The sequence below is a fragment of the Procambarus clarkii genome, chromosome 8 (genome assembly GCF_040958095.1).
Source record: "Procambarus clarkii isolate CNS0578487 chromosome 8, FALCON_Pclarkii_2.0, whole genome shotgun sequence".
In the NCBI taxonomy this organism is placed as follows: Eukaryota; Metazoa; Arthropoda; class Malacostraca; order Decapoda; family Cambaridae; genus Procambarus; species Procambarus clarkii.
In genome coordinates, this window is record NC_091157.1 from 50,372,937 (window position 1) to 50,392,917 (window position 19,981).

General features: G+C 38.4%; 1 protein-coding gene across 1 annotated transcript; it reads right to left on the reverse strand.

The window, feature by feature from the left end:
* Nucleotides 1-1,852: 1,852 nt before the first annotated feature.
* On the reverse strand, nucleotides 1,853-18,277 carry ZC3H3 (Zinc finger CCCH domain-containing protein 3). The gene is given in 8 exon segments (XM_069318329.1): nucleotides 1,853-2,363; nucleotides 2,366-2,939; nucleotides 4,535-4,730; nucleotides 5,878-6,048; nucleotides 10,239-10,443; nucleotides 12,410-12,522; nucleotides 12,871-15,064; nucleotides 18,112-18,277. Coding segments are annotated over 7 exon segments (3,762 nt in total). The 5' UTR covers nucleotides 15,057-15,064; nucleotides 18,112-18,277; the 3' UTR covers nucleotides 1,853-2,046.
* Nucleotides 18,278-19,981: the final 1,704 nt, after the last annotated feature.

The window sequence follows — 19,981 nt, forward strand, 5'->3', positions numbered from 1 at the left end:
TAATTTGACCCTGGGGGGGGGGGGGGGGGGGGGGGGTTGTCTCGATAAAAAGCCTAACGTGTATGAATATTCTCTGGCTTGTCTCCCAGACACAGTGAGTTTATTATTATATGTGTCATAGCTTAATTGTGATGGAGCAATGATACCAACTTGATGGGGTTCTACGAGTTGTTCTACTCCAAGCCCGGCCCGAGGCCAGGCTTGACTTGTGAGAGCCTGGTGAAGTCTGGCAATTCGTGCGAACTGACAGAGCAGATGCCTGCAGCAGTCTGCTCCAGACCTGCTGTGAAGTCTGCTCCAGACCTGCTGTGGGGTGGGAAGTGCCACAAAAATATATTTACAGCACAGTACTGTACTGTATTTCATTGTCTCTGGTTTTTGGGTGTTTTTCCAGTATTATTATTCAGTTCTGTGTAATCTGATAAATTTCTATAATAAAATGTGTGGAACTTCACAATAATTAAGAATCAACATCTTGAGGTTATCTTGAGATGATTTCGGGGCTTTTAGTGTCTCCGCGGCCCGGTCCTCGACCAAGCCTCCACCCCCAGGAAGCAGCCCGTGACAGCTGACTAACACCCAGGTACCTATTTTACTGCTAGGTAACAGGGGCATAGGGTGAAAGAAACTCTGCCCATTGTTTCTCGCCGGCGCCCGGGATCGAACCCGGGACCACAGGATCACAAGTCCAGTGTGCTGTCCGCTCGGCCGACCGGCTCCACCAGCCAACATGGTAGCCAGCTGATAATGCCTCCAATATGCCTATCACTAAATCTAGGCACAATGTTGCTATTATCACCACCACCCTGATAATGGTATAGAATATGATAAATTTATATAATAAAATGTGTAGAACATCGTTATACTAAAAAATATGGTGTATACGTATTAGTGACAAGATTATGATATTCTTAAAACAATAAAACTATTGTTTTAAATGCTCTTATTGCACTGCATATACATTACAGTATTTATATATATAATTATCTACACTTTGCTTTACCCTTCTACTTGTTTCCTACTTGAATGTGCTCTCTGAAGCAATCTTCATCCCTTTCTAAACGAACTTCTATCTCCGCCCGGCTAATTGGAAACTGGTGCATGTTGTGCATAGCAAAAGCAACAGGCAGTGTTCTTCTGAATGCTTTTTGTATGCTCCTACACAAGCCTTCAACACTTTATAGTGATTGAAATAATCATTACGGGGCAGCAAACAGTACAAATTGGTGCCACCTCAGATTTTCAGTACTAAGGCATAACACGGTGCTGAAAGATAGAGAAGATGCGTTCCTTCAGAGCTTTCATTAATGACTCCCACATTTAATTTTGTTCAAGTCTATTTAACTGAAAATATTGAATAACATCTTATCGAGAAAAAAATTACTTGTCATACTACCACTGCTTCTCATCAACTGATTTTGTATCACAGATATACCTTTTAAAAGTACAAGACAACAACAACAACACTCACACATCTAAATTTTGTGGCACCACAATTTCTCATCATATCTTCTCCCTGGGCGCACAGTAATAAAGAGACTTCTCATGCTTACATAGTAATCTCCAGAGCATGGAAATTAGATGATACACATACTGGGACTAAATGTTTTATAAAATATTAAGGAAAATAATGTGGCATGGATACGTTTTCTGCAAACGTAATCAATGGAAAATTTAAGAATTTAAAAGTAGTAAACCATCTGCAATATTAAATTGCAAAATACACTAAAAATGTTTTCAACCTTACATATGGCACATGACAGTATGTTTGACATACTCGTTACTAAATGATGAAAATACGATCTAAAATAATGTATATACAAGAGTATATATATAAACACATGCTATGAAATTGAAACAATGACCAAGACTGCATCTACGCCACATAAAATCTTTGGTCAGTAATTTCCTATTCACCCGTATTGATGTGCTCAAGCACCTCCGATACACGACTTGTCCAAATATTTAGTAAGACTTCAACTTGTATTACATAGCTAACAGTGACAAAAATAAAACAATACACCTAAACATTCTATCATATTTCCATTACAAATCCTGGTGATGATCATCATTCATACTTAGAGGGATGTAAGACGGTAACGTGTGTGGGAGTTGTGACTTTGTTAATATGCGCGTTTCATTGTTAAAGAGCTTGTTATCACTTTTTACATGTTCTATATTTTTTTCATTACTCTGTACTTTTATATCAACAGTTAATTTATCAATTTCCTCATCTTGATCAACATAATTTGGCAGGTCAGTTTTGCTAAATGATAAATCCTTCTCTTTCTTTGCCTGGGTTACAAATTGTAATTTAGTGTCGTTTTCCCCTTCTACAATATGCTTATGTGCACTATGAAACTTTTCATTTTATCAACTCTATGTAACAATCGCTGTCTGGTTTCCTGAAAGTCTGAAGTGTTTGGGGAAACATGACAACCTAAAGTTGAAGCCATACCACACACTTTATTGTTTGTCAATACTTCTTGTGAACTTTTGTCAAGAGTTCTGGCCAGATGATTATGGGTGACAAACACTTCATCACTTTTTATATCCAGTGCTCTTTCCTCCCCGTCTCTCTCCCTTGCTTCTTCTGTATAATCTCTACTAAACTCCGATTCTTCTTGCGTTTCTTTATCTTCAACCAACGACATTACCTGGAAATATCTTTGCTTGACAGCTTTAGTTGTTTTTCCTCTTGATTTATTCCCATTTCTTTTAACTTTTGGTCCTCCAAGTACATCTCTGCTTTCACTTATTTTTCTTTTCTTGTGCCGAGAAACAGATGGCTGCATCTTTTCTCCAATAGGTGGTTCCAAAGAAACAGATTTTCTCTTCTTGCCTCGTCCTTTGCGATGAGACAGTGGACAAGACACACCTCTTGGACACTTACCTGTTCTGCTGAACTCTTCACATACCAAAATATGTTGCTTCTTACACTGAAAAAACAAAAACTTTCGTAAGATTGAATGCTGGATGCCAAGCTAACACATAAATATAATAGAGACCTCTGCAAGCTTCTAGCCTTTTAGCAAAGAATTATTTTTTTTTTTTTTTACCACTAAATTTATCACTCACCTTAAAGCTACCAACCACTTGGGCTGGACGGTAGACCGACTGTCCCACTTCATACAGGTCGGCGTTCAACCCCCGACAATGCAAGTGGTTGGGCACCATTCCTTTCCCCCGTCCCATTCCAAATCCTTATCCTGACCCCTTCCAAGAGCTAAAAGTTGTAATGACTTGGCACTTTCTCCTGATAATTTTCTTCTCACCTTAAAGCTGGTTGCACTGCAAACCATTTTCAGCAAAAACTTCTTATACCTTTTGTCTTAATTATTTGTTAAATTTGCCAAAAGCCATTTTCACATTTGTTAAAAATTCAAACCGCCATAAAGCACACACAAACTGACTTGAATATCACTACCCTCTCCCCTACATGGCCAGTTAGCAAAATTCCGTTGGCAGTCCAAGAACCCAATGACCTTCGGCCAACTTGTTAATTTGCACAAAACAAAAAAACCTTAGACTTTATCTTTATTGGGCATTTTCCTTATTGTTTGCATGTAAATACATTTTTTGTAAGAACAATTCCCCCAATATATTACTGATCACGTAACTTTGCCATTACAGCAGCCCCTTAAATTTTTTTAATGTAATGAAACGCCTCTTCCGATAGCTTTAGGGAACCACCGAGGCCCTATCCGAGATGATTTCCCTCCTACCACCCATTCGCATCAGCCATAGGAGTCTTGCACAGTCTACCAGAGATTGGGGCCAGAACCTTGCCCCTTCAAAGAGACACATGGGAGCAGGGGATTATTACAATCATCTTCTCCAAGAAAGCATTAAGTGAAGCAATACAGACAACTCCAAAGTTTAAAGACAACAAGGCGATTAAATCAGCCCCAACAAATTTGCAAACCACTAAAGGCAATTGATTTGCTCGAAACTAACTTAAAACCCTCTTAATTGGAAATGACCACCAACAGGTGGCAGTACCATGTGAGTTCCAGGACTCTGCCCCCTTTCGTCTCTCGGTCCAGACCCGATAGACCGATGCACCTTGTAAGGAAGGGGAAGCAAATCAGAGAACCACTGAGGCCCTACCAGAAAAGGGCATTTCATTTAATTCAACATTTGTTTTCTGGAGGGGCATCTTGGTGGCTCCCTGAAGCCATAACATTTCAGCAAAATGGCTTTAGGAAGCCACCAAGAGGCTCTTCCAGAAGTGTCCACATATTATTTCCAATTAAGATCTGTTGTAGATTTTCAACAAATTATATTTTAGATTTATTACATTCTGCAAATGGAAAACCTATTGGCATTAGAACCAAGGTGATAAACACAACCGAAAGTACACATTATCAACAACAACAACAACTGGGTTGTAACAACGCTTTGTTACAACCCAGTTGTAACAAAGCGTGAAAGCCACTTTAGATTACAATATTACCTCATTTGAAAACTAACTGGATGATCAATGACATGACAAAAAATTGCCACAAATGACAACAGTAAAAATTTAACTTACTGCTTCTCCTGAAAGACAATGTCCTTTGAGAAAGTCTAGGCATATTGGTGCAGACGGGTTAACTCTGACATGGCGATACGGACACCCATCCCGTGTACATGTTGCGCGTACAAAATGTGAACATACAGGCATCTTATCTGGATCTACTATGTGTGAAAATGGGCAGTTGTTGACAGGACATCTACCTCTCAGGAACCTGTAATCAGAAGGATAATAAATTTTCATTAATTCTGTACAAGACTTAGCACACATTCAAAATGATATTAAAAGGCAATAAAACAAAATATACTTATTATAAATTTTTTCAGCTTCCTTAACTGAAGTATAAATAGAAAAGCCAAGAAAAGAAAAGTGAAATAATGTGTATATCATGTAATTACCTAAGTGTAGTTACAGGATGAGAGCTACGCTCGTGGTGTTCCGTCTACCCAGCACTCCTTGTCACATAACACTTTGAAATTACTGACAGGTTTGGCCTCCACCACCTGTGCCAGTTCATACATGTTTGTAAGTGTTGGTTAATGTAGTCACTGACACCAAGGTCAACAGACTAGAAATGGACCTTTAAGCTAATTACCGATAACTCTCGCTAAGCCAGATCATACGAGGCCTACCCTTCTGAGTTAGCCAGACATCCAATTTCTTCAAGAAGCAACTAGATAAGTTTCTACAAGAAGTGCTGGCTCAACAAGGTTGTAGTGGATATGTGGCCCTAAGGGCCTCCCCAAGCAACAGTCTGTTGGACCAAGTTCTCAAGTCAAGCCTGGCTCTAGGCTGGCTCGGGGAGCAGAAAAACTCCCAGAAACCTCACCAAGTACATTAAAAAATTTGTGCATTGTTTTGTCAGGGTTAAAAATATTCTAAACAGCTGCTGTTTTTAGAGCATTTTGGCTTTCTAGCAGGTCATTTCCTCAGTTCTGTAGTGATCTATGATCCCCAAGATCCTCTGTACCTCGAAAAGCAGGCCAGATTATGGCTCAGGCAGGAGTTCCAGAGTCTGTCCTGCTGCATTCCCAAAAGCACGATTGCTCTCAGGTTGTAGCATCAGGAAGCTACTGGATGACCCAAAGGGCATTTGGATGTTTTGTAATATACTTTTGTTTTTTATGCAGCTTTTCTTTGGTTGTGAGTTTATCTCTCATCCTAATATGTTTCCCCCCACCCTGAAGAGGTTGGGCAATATTCTGAACCTTAATCCCAATGAGCCATCAAAGTCACAGGTACCTGGCAAAATAATAGTAGCCCAAGAGAATAAATTTGTTCATCCAGGCAATACCTCCATACTCCAAGAAAATTGCACATAAGAAATGAACAATTATTTGGTTTTCAGTAATCTGACTTACCTAGTGCATACCGCAACTCTCTTTGGATCATGAATATATGGGCATCCTCCTCTATCCTTCTTGGAGCATCTTCCAAATCGGTTAAAAAAGATGCAGTGTTCATTGCGTATCTGTAGAACACCCTTTTTGTGCCTCTGTGAAAGTGTTATCATACTGCGCTGCTTTGCTGAGCTGCAAAACAAACAAAATTATGAGCTGTGAGAAATATTATTTAGAAAAATAGAAATTATTTTGTAGTTAAGCTTAGCATCCAGCAAATACTAAACTGTACATTATTTAACCAAAATCATTAGCACAAGAATTACGGAAACTGCAGAAGGAAAATTAGCCTATACAAGGAAGCTCCCATATACATCCAACAAATTAATTCATATATACTGTATGTAACCTACACTTGAAACAATCCATCGATTCTATGTCTATTATGTTATAAATCTACAACTGTTCCCAAACCAGTATTTACCCAGATATTTCATAAATCTAAACTTATTCAATTTATATCCATTGTTTCATGTTCTATGTTGTTACATTTAAAAAAAAAATGATATCCCATTTGTTATACCATTTCATTCATTTATATACTTCATTCTTATCACCCTTTACTCTTAGTCTTCCCAGAGCATGTAAGAAAACCATTTTTTTAATCTTTTTTTTTAAAGGAAGGTTTTAATTCCTTGACTTAACTTCGTTCATGCTTCTCTGGATGCATTCAAGTGAATTTGTCTATATAGTAAATGAAATGCATAATCTAAATAGGGGCAAACATAAAAATATAAGAATTAAGGAAACTGCATAAGGCTTATTGGCCCTTACACAGTACTTCCTATTTATGTCCACCCAAGCTCACATGTCTGAAATAGGCTTGAAACAATAAAGTGATCCAACATTGTATGTTACTTGGTAATCTGTCCCACAGATCAACAACCCAGTTTCCAAACCAATTTTTACCCAGGATTTTTCTAAATTTAAGCTTATCCAATTTATATTCCTTGATTCATGTTCTGTTTTGTATCAATATATTTAATATCTTATTAATATTCCTCCTTGAAATGCCTACTAAGCCTCCTGTACATTCAATCAGGTCAGCCTCAACTTTGCCTTTCTAGAAAATGTAAATTAATGTTTAAATCCCTTCACACGGAAGGCTTCTAATTTACGCGACTGTCATCCTTTTGGATGACAAGTTAGTCATACTGAATAACTAAAGTCAGATGAGGAAAACAAATGTGAAAGTGGAAGCTGCCTGAAACACCCTAACCTAACCAGAAAGGTCAGAAAGAAGAGCCACATGGGGAGAGCAAACCCAAAAGACTTGGGGGTCAAAGATGTCACAGACCCAATGGGCAGCATGGCAGAGGCAGAGCAAGTGATGTTGTGCCATGAAAACTCCAACGAGCAACCCTCAAACTCACAGAAAGCAAGAGCAGGTTCAGAAGGCATCCCCAAAGAACCACTGAATCCGCAGAGGTTTGCCAGGGCCTGAAGGGTAAACCAGGCAGGACACCCAGGCACTTGGGATGCTACACCAGACCTAAAAGTTGACACAGCCTGGATTACTTTGCTCAGAAGGTCAACCTTGACATGCTGAAAGGAAGTCTACATATCACTAATGCACCCCTGCCAGCCAAAGTTGCTCCCAACCCAGGTTAAAACAGAGGAGTCACCAGACCCCTGCGCAAGGATTACCACAAGCAAGGGGTGGTGATCACTAAGGGATCGATTTCCAATCACCCAAGAGAAGACAACTCTGGCAATGCAAGGGCAGTGCTAGGGGGCACAAAGAGCAGGTAACTCTGAGCACATGCAGCCCCATGCACTCTAGAAGTCAGGCTCACACTACACTGCAGTGTACAAGAAAAGCCACCAAAGGCAAAGACCCAAAATCACTTAGCTGAACAGTGGTCCCTGCATGGCAAAGAGGCAACCCAGGAACCACTACAGCAGTTAAATGACCTCGACTGCATTAGTAAGAAATGACAGCTCAGACCCCCAGAAAAGTGAGTCCCTCACTTAACCCTTAAACTGCACAAAACCTCATATGATGTGTGACATTTAACTCAGTTTTTTAAATTTTCTGAAACTCTTTCAAATGTTTTGTAAATAATCTACTAGACAAATGCTCCAACTTTGTCTAAATGATACCAGTGTAAATTGAAAAACAAGAAAATAAAAAATAATTATAAAATTGAAGATTGAAAACTTCAGATTTTGCAATCGGCTGCAAAAATATAAAAATATCAACAAAATGTTCATTTGGTGTTATGCTCTCAGAATAGCATATGATCTTCAGTTTCATATATTTAGAATATAGGTTTTCAGTATAGTTTACTGTAAAAAAAAAATTGTCAATATGGCATTTGAAATATACGCAAATTTAGACAAAAATTTATAACTCCAAATGTTTAGAGTTTATGAAAAATCAATTCTATAGGGATTGTAGAATAGACAGCTGTGCACACTATATATAAAAATGGTGAGAATCGGTCAGAAACTAGATTTATGGATACTGAAATTAAGTTGAAATTCTAGTTAGAGATATAATTGAAGTTGAAGTTATTGACAATGAATAAGGCAGTTCTAATTCATGAATCTACTTGTATATTTTAATAAACATTGTTTGGCATTCGTACTCAAGTATGTGAAAGCTGTAGGTCAATGTGTGTGTAGAAATGAAGTCAAGAAAATATAACCCCCCAAAAAAAACAAAATATAGGGATAATTATAATGATTTAGGAAATATATTTAGGGTATACTTTATATAAGTAAAAAAAGTCCTAATCTGGTCCCTAATCATCAAAACAACCTAAAGAAACAAGGAAAATAGTTTGAAATCTGTGAAAAAATCAGCCAAAAAAATTCAGTCCCAAGTTCTGAGAGTTGTAACTGATTTATTTGTTGACCAATTTAATTCTGGCTTAGAATAGTTAGGGACGAGTATGCATTCTCCATGATGTAAAGGTTAAAACAAATTCAAATAAACAAGGTAGGGGAAAAAAACTAAAAACCTAAAAAAAAAAAAAAAAACTTAAAAAATATTTTTTGGACATTGTTGAAAGTAACTGATAACAACATTGGGCAATGTATTTATATGATATATAACAAAATAGAGCATAACATAATTACTTATTATTATTTTTGTTATTATATATTACTCACCAATGCTATAATGGCACCAGCTGTACTGTACATCCACTTTGTGGACACTTCTTACTACTATTCTTCTTTGTGCGTCAGACAGGTGCTTGCATCTCTATTATTGCATTATCCATCAGTTCCAGTTAATAGGAGCTGTTCTCTTTTTATCAACAAAACGTTCTTTTTTTTTAAATATTCGTCTAAAATCAATTTCTGAAAATATTTTGATGAAAGTTCCACAAAGCTGAAGCCAGTAAGTTGGAGATTTGTTTAACATTTTTAAGTAATTTTTACACAATTCAAATATTTTTCGAATTATACCCCCCCTTCAATGTCACACATCCTATGACGTTTTGCGGTTTAAGGGTTAAACGAGTTGGAGTGGTGGAGTAAACAAATGCATTTCAATTTTTTTGTATGCCTTCCCTGGGGAGATGGCGAAATATCACCACTCCCTGTGCCTCTGAGAGGGCCAGGTTCTGGTCTGGTCCCTAGTAAGCCCAAGAACTTAATGGATGATGCAACTTGGTAGATGAGAACCATGTCAGTGTACAGCTTCAGAGAGCCAAAAGGGATTTCCCCCTCCCAAGATATGGAACAATATACAAGCAAATAGAGCCTGCAGAACAAAGTCCAAAGAATGGGCAGCACTTGTCTGTAAATACCAGGTCTAAAATTAACCTGTCCTCCTACAGGTTGATGTCACTTTTTGCTCGTATGCATTACACAAGGTCACAAATTGTCATACATACTAGAAAATGAAAGCAGCTCACAAACATGATGTACTGTCCCATTTTCTGTTTTGGGTCCTCTGGTAGGTTAGGAGAGGACATTTTAAATTTACCATTTTCTTAACATTGGGAAACCTTAGGAGGACAGGCTGCTTGAATAGCAAGACAACTGATGAAGCACTGCACGAGGCAGCCCAGTGATGTTTTCTGGTGGTGGGGAGGTAGAACTAACAGTAAAATGACCATATTGCTGGGCATCTCTGTTTCTTTGCCTTGGTTTTGCCTGCTTTATTTTGCTCTACCTTTCTTTTGACTTTTTCCTTAGTTTGGGTAGTCTAGTACCCCCTGCTTCTTGCACCTTTGTGAGGATGGGGGAGACCAAGTTTTGGCTCTGGCCTGGTATGATTTGATAGGTGGAGCTATATACATCTGTTAGTAACAGGGAGCCACCTTGAAACCTTTGCAGAAAAAAAAAATACATTATTGAAAACATACCTCAGAACAGCCCTGGCTTGGTGGATTTTTGTCAATTCGTATTGGCCAGCTTTGGTGCGAGAATATGTAAGACCACCAATGTGAACCCTTGAAAGACTGTGATCAGAAGGTAAGGTCTCCGATCCCTTTGTAATTCTTCTCAGAGTTTTTCCTCCAAAGCTTAAGTGAAACTGATCTCCACCAAGCCATACAATGCAGCCAGAATCTACAAAAAATAAATCAAGGTCATTAGTTATTTATATCACTTTTTTTTTAAGTAAATAGTGTAAAGCATTTAAAGTAAGTACAGTACAGCAAAAAGAAAAAATGATCTAGTTCAACAGGAATACTAAAAGTTAGGTGATATGTAACTACTGTATACTGAGTGATTGTTAAGAATAAGAAGCTTATGGGTTTCAAAAGGGTCCTCCCATTTTAAAAGTGAATGGTTTACAGAATTGAGAGTAGGTTTTCTTTGATTGCTTCAACAAGAAAGCAGTTATGGTGTCAAATTACTCCAGGTTAAGAATTTCCTTTTCTCTCTTCAGCACTGACTCTGCAAGCTTCAGCCCTTAAGCCATCACACTCAGACACTGCCACCACCAACCCTCAAACTGGGTTGGTGGCAGATTTAACATCTTAACAAGTAACATCTTTGAGGCTTAAAACATTAGAGATATTTTAAGCCATGGCCATCTTTTCATTATACTGTAGCCAGCTGACGAATGGTTACAAATGCATAAAGAGGGGAAGAAATTCCTTTCTCCTTTTTGCCAATACAACTTTCATAAATGACAAGAAAAAAAAAAAACTTTGAATGTAATGAAACGCCAATTTCTGGGTAAGCCCTGCTGGCTCCCTGATAGTATGCCAAATAAGCAAGAATGCATGCATACTACACACACACACACACACACACACACACACACACACACACACACACACCATTGACAAGCATGGTAGTCAAAACACTAGAAAAAAAAAGTTACTGTAAAACCAAATGGATAGAATATTTTAAGAGACAAGACCAAACATACTTGAAGACAAGACAGTATGGTTTTTTTAACAGGAAGATCCTGTGTAACAAATCTACTTTGTTTTTGTGATAAGAGCCAAAGAGATTCTACAAGAAAGATATGGTTGGGTTGACTGTGTTTATCTGAATTTAAAATAGGCTTTAGACAGAGTCCCACACAAAAGGTTGATTTGGAAGCTGGAACATACTGGAGGAGTGACAGGGAGACTGCTGACATAGTTGAAAACTTGTCTAACTACCAGAAAGATGAGGGCAGTATGTAGAGGCAATGTATCAGATTGGAGGAGTGTTACTAGTGGGGTACCACAGGATTCAGTTCTTGCAACATTAATGTTCATCATCTATATAAACAATCTATCAGAAAGAATGCAGAATTATATGAATATGTTTGCTGATGATGCTAATCTGATGTGGAAGATATGAGACTTGTCATGCCATACTAAATAAACAAAATGGAGCAGTGTATGGAGGGTATGGAGCACCACGTGGCAAGTAGAATTCAATGTGAATAAAGGCCATGTTATGGAATGTGGAATCTGAGAAAATAGGCCGTATACAAAGTACAAATTATGTGAAAAGGAATTAAAGATCTAAAAGAAAGATCTATTAGGGGTTCTAGACTGTCACCAGAGAAACACATACAGGACATTGTGCAAGGAACATATGCTACACTAAAGAAACCGTTTGTGACTTTTGCGATACCAAAATTGGAATATGCAGTAGTTGTACGGTGCCCATATCTCGAGCAGCACATCCATAAACTGGAAAAGGTGCAAAGGTATGCTGCAAAATGGCTTCCAGAACTTAAAAACAAGAGCTTCGAAGAGAGGGTAGAAGCGGTAATTCTTGAAACCTGCAACTTCAAGAAGAGATAATAGATTCAAGCTGAGAAAACAAAGGTGCCCCAAAAAATATTATACAGTTTTCTTTTACAAACAGAATGGTAGATGGAAACGTTAAGTGGGAAGGACGTGGATGCCAAAATCATCAGTACAGTAGTTTCAAAACATTACATGGCAAAGAATACTGGGATGACGGGACACCACGACCATACCTCTCATCCTGTAACTAAGAAAGTTACACAGTTTGTAAAAAAAAGAAAAAAAAAGGGAAATAAAAAGAAACCAGAAACAACAAAGTACCTCATGTAACTTACCTGATGACTTACTTTTCTGATAAATCTTCGAAAGCTGTTTTGTAAGTGAAGTTTTTGTCGATTTGTAGAGAATCCCTCCAATATTAATGATGCGATCAGAATGCTTGACAGCACTGCAATGTTAAAAGAAGACGACACACAAAAATCAATTAATACGACAGTCTAGGAACAATGATGAACCCAAAACTCTGTACTAGTTTTTGGCCACAATTTGTTGATTAATAAAAATCCAACAGACAAAATTATAAATGTTAAAATTTTACATTATTTACCAGTATGGTGATCTGCATTTCTTAAAAAGTATTCAAATGTATGCTTATTTCATATTGCAAAAATTTAAAACAATTAAATATATAAAGAATTAATTTACACTAAAAGGAACAAATGTGTTATTAGTGTTTACATTTACAGTACAACTGTAGTTTACATAACTATGAAAAATAGATAAATGCATTATTTACCCCTTTCTTGCAGCATGTGAAAACTCTGATTTTAATACAGAGTTAAATTTCCTGAAATTATTTTTCTTCACAGGCTCTGCAGAATCGGACTTCAAACGATTAATCTTGTACTTTGAGATAATGCCTCTTGCAGCCTTTTGCTTGGGTGAAAGCTTGGAACTTCTGTTTATGATCTTGTATACAGTCTTTATGCATCTTTTATGAGAATCCTCAGCTGCCTTTCCTGACGACATCGGTATATTACGCACCAGTTTATGACGCCTGATAAGTGTCCCCATATATGGATCACATGAGGTAGCTTTAGCTGTGGATTTAGCAGCTTTAGTTTTATACAGCCCAAAATCTGATTTTCTTCTGACCAGCTTAGTCTTTGAGAGAACAGAGAATTTTGTCTTTCTTTCTACATCTAATACCTTACTGGTATTTGCTTCTCCATCTTGATTAGTATTAGATTTTAAATCACTAGAGCCATTGCCAGAATATCTTCTTACAAGTTTTGTCTTAGTCTTTATGGAATATTTTGGCTTCCCGGACATTCCATCTCCATTTGTACTGCTGCTAGTAGAAAGGCGTCTATTTAGCTTTGAATGGGTCACAAACGAGTAACGTCTTTTAGGGCTTGCCTTTGTGCCTACAGAGTATCTACGGGGTCTTGCTGTAAATCTGAAAGGTACAGAGATACCTGGAAACCTAGGAGAGCACTCAAACAAACTCCCGTTGTCACATGGTGTTGCCTTAGTAGCAACTTTTTTAGTTTCATCACTAAAAGAGTTACCCGAGCGTCTTCGGACAAGCTTTGTTTTAGAGATTATCTTATATTTACCATTTCTCTTGGGCGTTTCAGCTATTACTTTTGTAATATTATTTCTTGTTTGAACAGAAGTTAGACTTGAGCAATTAACAGAAGTTTGTCGTACGAGTTTTGTTTTAGAGATAACTTTATACTTTCTAACTCCCTTTGATGCATCAGCAGTTGCTATGGTATTTTTATTTATCAATTTCAGTGGAAAGGTAGTAGTATGGCCAGTGTTTGATATTATGCATGATGGCAGAGGCGTTGACTCTGGTTTAGATATTGCTGAACTTTTTTTGTCTTGGCTACTATTACTAGACAAATATTTTAAAAGTTTTGGGTTTATAAGTATATTTGAATTTCTAGACTGAGAATGAGTTTCAGATAGTTGAACAACCCCATCAGAGTTTTCACTTTCATTCCCGAATGAATGATGCTTGTTTTTACAAGGCAAGATATTTGAACTTTTGCAATTGCCAACTGACTTTATGATACTTGGTACAGTTTTAGCTTGAAGGGCAGTGTCCTGTCTTTGCACATCACAAAAATTATATCTAACTTGTTGTGGTGAATATATATTTATGTTACTAGCCACTTTTAACTTACTTCCATCTGTACTGGACATTCTCGATGTTACAGGTTGACTGGGAAATCTCTTCTGAATATTTCCATTTGATAAATTTTGGTAATGAAATTTATGGGGCGAGAAGTTATGAAGAGGGGCTGGTGTCTTTAATACCTGACTTACTGGCTGCTTTACTAAACTTGCATTTTGTGTTGGAACCTTAGCACTGATCGCTTTCCATGAGTACACAGAAGGGGGTATCACTTTTTTACTTGAGTATGTTGCTAAGGAGTCCAATGGTTTGACTAAACCAGTTCCAGAAACATTACAGGTATTAGATTTATAGTATACATGTTGATTAGTGTTGTTTCCTGAGGGAAATTCTATGCTTGTATTATTTAATGCATGCACATTACTTGGAAATGTCCTCACAGAACATGTGTGTGCATTTGGCTTTCTCAATGGTGAATTGACATTAGAAATGTCAATATCACTGGTATAGCCTAACGCAAGAGAGCATCCGCCAGATGAATAAGTACCAATTACAGACGAAGACTCTGTGTTTTTAATATGACTCTTACTAGGAACTGGCTTTGAAAGCTCCTTTTGTTTCATAAGAATATTTCTAGTGGGATAAAATTTCTGCGGAGGATCATCTGGAGTAGGTTGGGGATCAATATTTGTTAAACGTTCTGCTTCAGACTGGGTTCCTTTAGACTTGAGTAGGAAGGCTGGGTTGACATGAACTTTCGGCTTGGTTTGCCTTTTAGAAGTGAAGAAATCTGGATTGATATGAATAAACTTCTGCTCCTCTTCATGTGCCATCATCCTTTATCCTGAAAAAAAGTAAAATAGTATAATATCCATAATTAAATAAAATTATTAACTAAATATTACATACAAAACTTGAGGAGGGTCTTAAGAGATCTTAAATTAAGAGAGATCCTTGTCCACTAAGCTTCCACAATTAACTGCTCAGCACAGAAAACACACACAATTATCTTTGCCCAGCAAACAACAAAGACCAAAGATATTACAATGCTGAACCCAATGCAAGCAATTACCTACATGTAGTTACAGGACTAGAGCTATCCTCGAAGTGTTCCTAAGAGGACACTACGGGGATAGCTAATCATGTCATGTCTGGTTTGCAGCGGATAAACCAGACTTCAAGGCTTAAAATACTGAACAATTTGTATGATATTCATCCAGACATCTTTAAAAGGTCCAACGAAACAGACAAGGAATATTGGTTTCAAGCTCGAGCCACAATGTAAGACAGAAAACGGGAAATGCTTTTTTATCCATAAAGTTATTAACCCATGGAAACACTTACCTGCCAATGCCACAAACACCTAAATGCTGCTGAATTTTTAAATCCAGCTATAAAAAATCAGGACAAATGGGACAACTTTTGACAACACATCAGCTTCTTGTCACCATTGAAGCCACTAGTGTGTTAGTGGCCCCCACGGGTGAATTTAGGTAAATTCAAGCACGAACAATCCTAAAGGCAGGGGGAATCCTCTGCCATCTCTTGGTGCACAATTTAGTCAAATCAGCATATGGTTTCTTGAAAGCAAACCCAGCCTTACAATCCTGCACACAGTTTTGGAAATGGTAACTACCTATTCAAAGGACTTCCCAACAGACATAGTACATATGGACTAATCTAATGTTTTTAATAGCGTAACACAAAAAACTGGCAAGGAAATTACAAGTACAGTATATGAAATAAATGGTAGAATACTAGAATGGATAAAACAATAATTAAAACAAAAAGCAAAAGGTTGTCCTAAATGGAAATGAAACCAGAGAAATGTGGCAAAGTAATATTCTCAGATGATCATGACATAAGAGAATACAGTACTGTATTATAAGCCGGACTGGGTATGCCCGGACCTGGGGGCGGGCCGGGCAAGGGGAGTAAAAGAACTCGTAGAACCCGATCAACCATGTCGCCACCAGTCCCCGTGGCACAGTGGTAAGACACTCGCCTGGCGTTCCACGAGCGCTTTGTCATGGGTTGGTATCCAGGCCGGGGAGGATTTACTGGGCACAAATTCTTAACTGTAGCCTCTGTTTAACTCAATAGTAAAATGGGTACTTGATTGTAAAAAAAACGATTCTTCGTGGGGGTCGTATTCCAGGGATTTGCCCGAAAAGCTACGTGTACTAGTGGCTGTACAAGAATGTAACAACTCTTGTATATATATCTAAAAAATGTATATAAACTATCATCAAATTTGCAGACAACACTAAGATTTATGGGGAAATTTACTACAATGCTGTAGTGCTTCCTTGAGGTTATCTTGAGATGATTTCGGGGCTTTAGTGTCCCCGCGGCCCGGTCCTCGACCAGGCCTCCAACCCCAGGAAGCAGCCCATGACAGCTGACTAACACCCAGGTACCTATTTTACTGCTAGGTAACAGGGGCATAGGGTGAAAGAAACTCTGCCCATTGTTTCTCGCCGGCCCCTGGGATCGAACCCAGGACCACAGGATCACAAGTCCCGCGTGCTGTCCGCTCGGCCGACCGGCTCCCCCTTGAATGAAGGTAATGAAAAGTTCCAATAATTTTTGCCGTGAAATGCCGTCAAGGCCTTAAAATTTTCATCTTGCTACTCATGATTGTTTTGGTCAGGCTTATGGTACACCACACCATGACTACTCATCGTTAACATCGTTGTGATGATACAACAATGGGTAATTACACTCCGGTAATTACAATAGCCCCCATCATCTTGCTTAGCACTAGATTTTCCCCACGTTATCGACCCCTCTGTAAAATTTTGCCATGATTTAGGCCAATTAAAAATTACCAATATTGATGCTTCAGGGGCCTGAAGACTGTCTGCTTCAGAAGGCTAGGTGCGTTTCCTAGCCCACTCCCGCCTCTGGCCTAGCCACCCTCCCGCCTCTGGCCTAGCCACCCTCCCGCCTCTGGCCTAGCCACCCTCCCGCCTCTGGCCTAGCCACCCTCCCGCCTCTGGCCTAGCCACCCTCCCGCCTCTGGCCTAGCCACCGTCACGCCTCTGGCCTAGCCACCGTCACGCCTCTGGCCTAGCCACCGTCACGCCTCTGGCCTAGCCACCGTCACGCCTCTGGCCTAGCCACCGTCACGCCTCTGGCCTAGCCACCGTCACGCCTCTGGCCTAGCCACCGTCACGCCTCTGGCCTAGCCACCGTCACGCCTCTGGCCTAGCCACCGTCACGCCTCTGGCCTAGCCACCGTCACGCCTCTGGCCTAGCCACCGTCACGCCTCTGGCCTAGCCACCGTCACGCCTCTGGCCTAGCCACCGTCACGCCTCTGGCCTAGCCACCGTCACGCCTCTGGCCTAGCCACCGTCACGCCTCTGGCCTAACCTCTCACACTTCTAGTTTGGCAAAATTGCTGCAGTTCCATGGAGCAAGACTCGCCATTACAGGCTAAACACACCCTAACCTAACCATATTATGCTCTTAACAATTAGAAATAAAGCTTTTGTCACAACACCCGCATACAACACTATACACCAAGTGTAAACAACAGCTGTATCCACTACATTCACAAACTTGGGGGTTAAGTTATTAAGCTTTCAGCTAAATACTCTGCTCTCCAAGACCTAAAAGAACATGTATACATTGTGAACATCTTGTAAGAGGTTAGGTTACTTTCTTTACAATGATCGTCTTGAAGGACGTTCATATCACAAGGTCAGGTTAAGCACCATATACTTAGCCAGCAACTGGATGGGCAACCACGTGGATATACAACTCAGGGTTCAGTATCCAGTTGTTATTTGCCAAGACGCGAGTTAAAACACTGAAATTAATTAATTAACGTTGGTAATATCCGCCAGGAGTTAGTAGGGAACTGTGAGGAGGGATGACCTACATACCTCACAGTGGTACCTCGGGATCACACTCCACACTGTTCTATGAGTAGGTTAACACTCTGAGGGTGAAGGAGGGAGTGTGAGGGTGTGAGGGGTAGGGAACACTAGCCACCAGCTGGTACACAGACACACTCGCAATACACAATACCTCAGTCGCCACACTCACACTGCCACCCACCAACCTTTTTATATCTATTTGTATATCAATGACTTTTCAACATTATGACCCCAAATATAATGTTCCTAACAATACAAAAAATTCTACTTAGCAAGAATACAGTTATTAATTAAAGTCCAGTGAGTTAATATACATATTATACAACAACGCACATTAGTCAAACAACACATTCCAGTGTCCAGAAACATGGTCGAACGCACAAACTTCAAGGTTAAGGATAAACTCCTATTATATTTATTATATGACAGTTATGATTGATATATAACAATGTTTACTGAAGATAAACTTTGAATGAGTAATATTAATTAATAAAAAAGACGTCAGAAGTAATACGCCTGTCGTCAAATGTGTTAGAAGTGTTATGGTCGCGCTTATACTTGTGTGCTAGATAGCGTTCACAACCGTAATCGTCCTCAAGGACTAGAATTAATACAATATTTTAATCTTATAATAATAATAATAATAATAATAATAATAATAATAATAATAATAATAATAATAATAATAATAATAATAATAATAATAATAATAATAATAATAATAATAATAATAATAATAATAATAATAATAATTGTAATAATAATAATAATAATAATAATAATAATAATAATAATAATAATAATAATAATAATAATAATAATAATATCACAAGGTCAGGTTATAATTATTATTATTATTATTAGAAGGAAAAGGAGAAGGAGAGGAAGAAGGAAGAGAAGAAGGAGAAGAAGAAGAAGAAGTTTACATTATGTTTGTAAAACAACTATGTATGTACTTTCCTGAATAAAATTTACTTTACTTTACTAAGAAGAAGAAGAAGAAGAAGAAGAAGAAGAAGAAGAAGAAGAAGAAGAAGAAGAAGAAGAAGAAGAAGAAGAAGAAGAAGAAGAAGAAGAAGAAGACATTTGCACTAATGTATATACATATGATACATAGACAGGGGGAAGATACATAGTTAAGACAATTAAGACAAGCCACTAATACGCTGTGCACGTATTAGTGGCTTGTCCCACATACAACGTCTTGCATTTTCCTGCATTAAAAAGCATTTGCCAATCTTCCGTCCATTTCTGAAGTTCGCGTAAATCTCTTTATAAGGCCACAATCTCATGTTCACTTCCCACTTTTAACCCTTGTACCTATAATTGTCCTTTCCCTTTATGTTCTCTGTACCTACATTCTTAGTTAGTCGAGAGCATTTATTATTTACCCGAATTTATCTGAGGGCCACTAAGTCCCTGTGCTACGAATGTTATACTTGAGTACTGTAAGATCTCTTATTGATTATGCTGCACCTGTCATTTCTTGTTTTGGTAAAGGTAGGATGGGCAAGTTGGAGAAGGTACAAAATGAAGCAATGAGAATTATCTTAGGATGCCCAAGAAATGCTATGATTGAGATAATGAAGATGGAGTTGAATCTGCAGAGTATTGGGGATAGAATTTCAGAGATAAATGTAGCCTCTGACATTAGATTAATGAGAGGTGGGGGAGCTAATGAATTAATCCTCTCGGTTCAAAAGGTGGGAAGTAGTGAACAGTGTACGATGAAGAAGAGAGTATATATGAATAAATTATGTTATAATGTTATAAAGTATGATGTTATTACAGAGTGTATTGCTGTGCCCAAGAGAAAATTTACACCACCATGGGAGGATTGTAATGTAGATGTAGTAATTACTCCCTTGCATAAGAA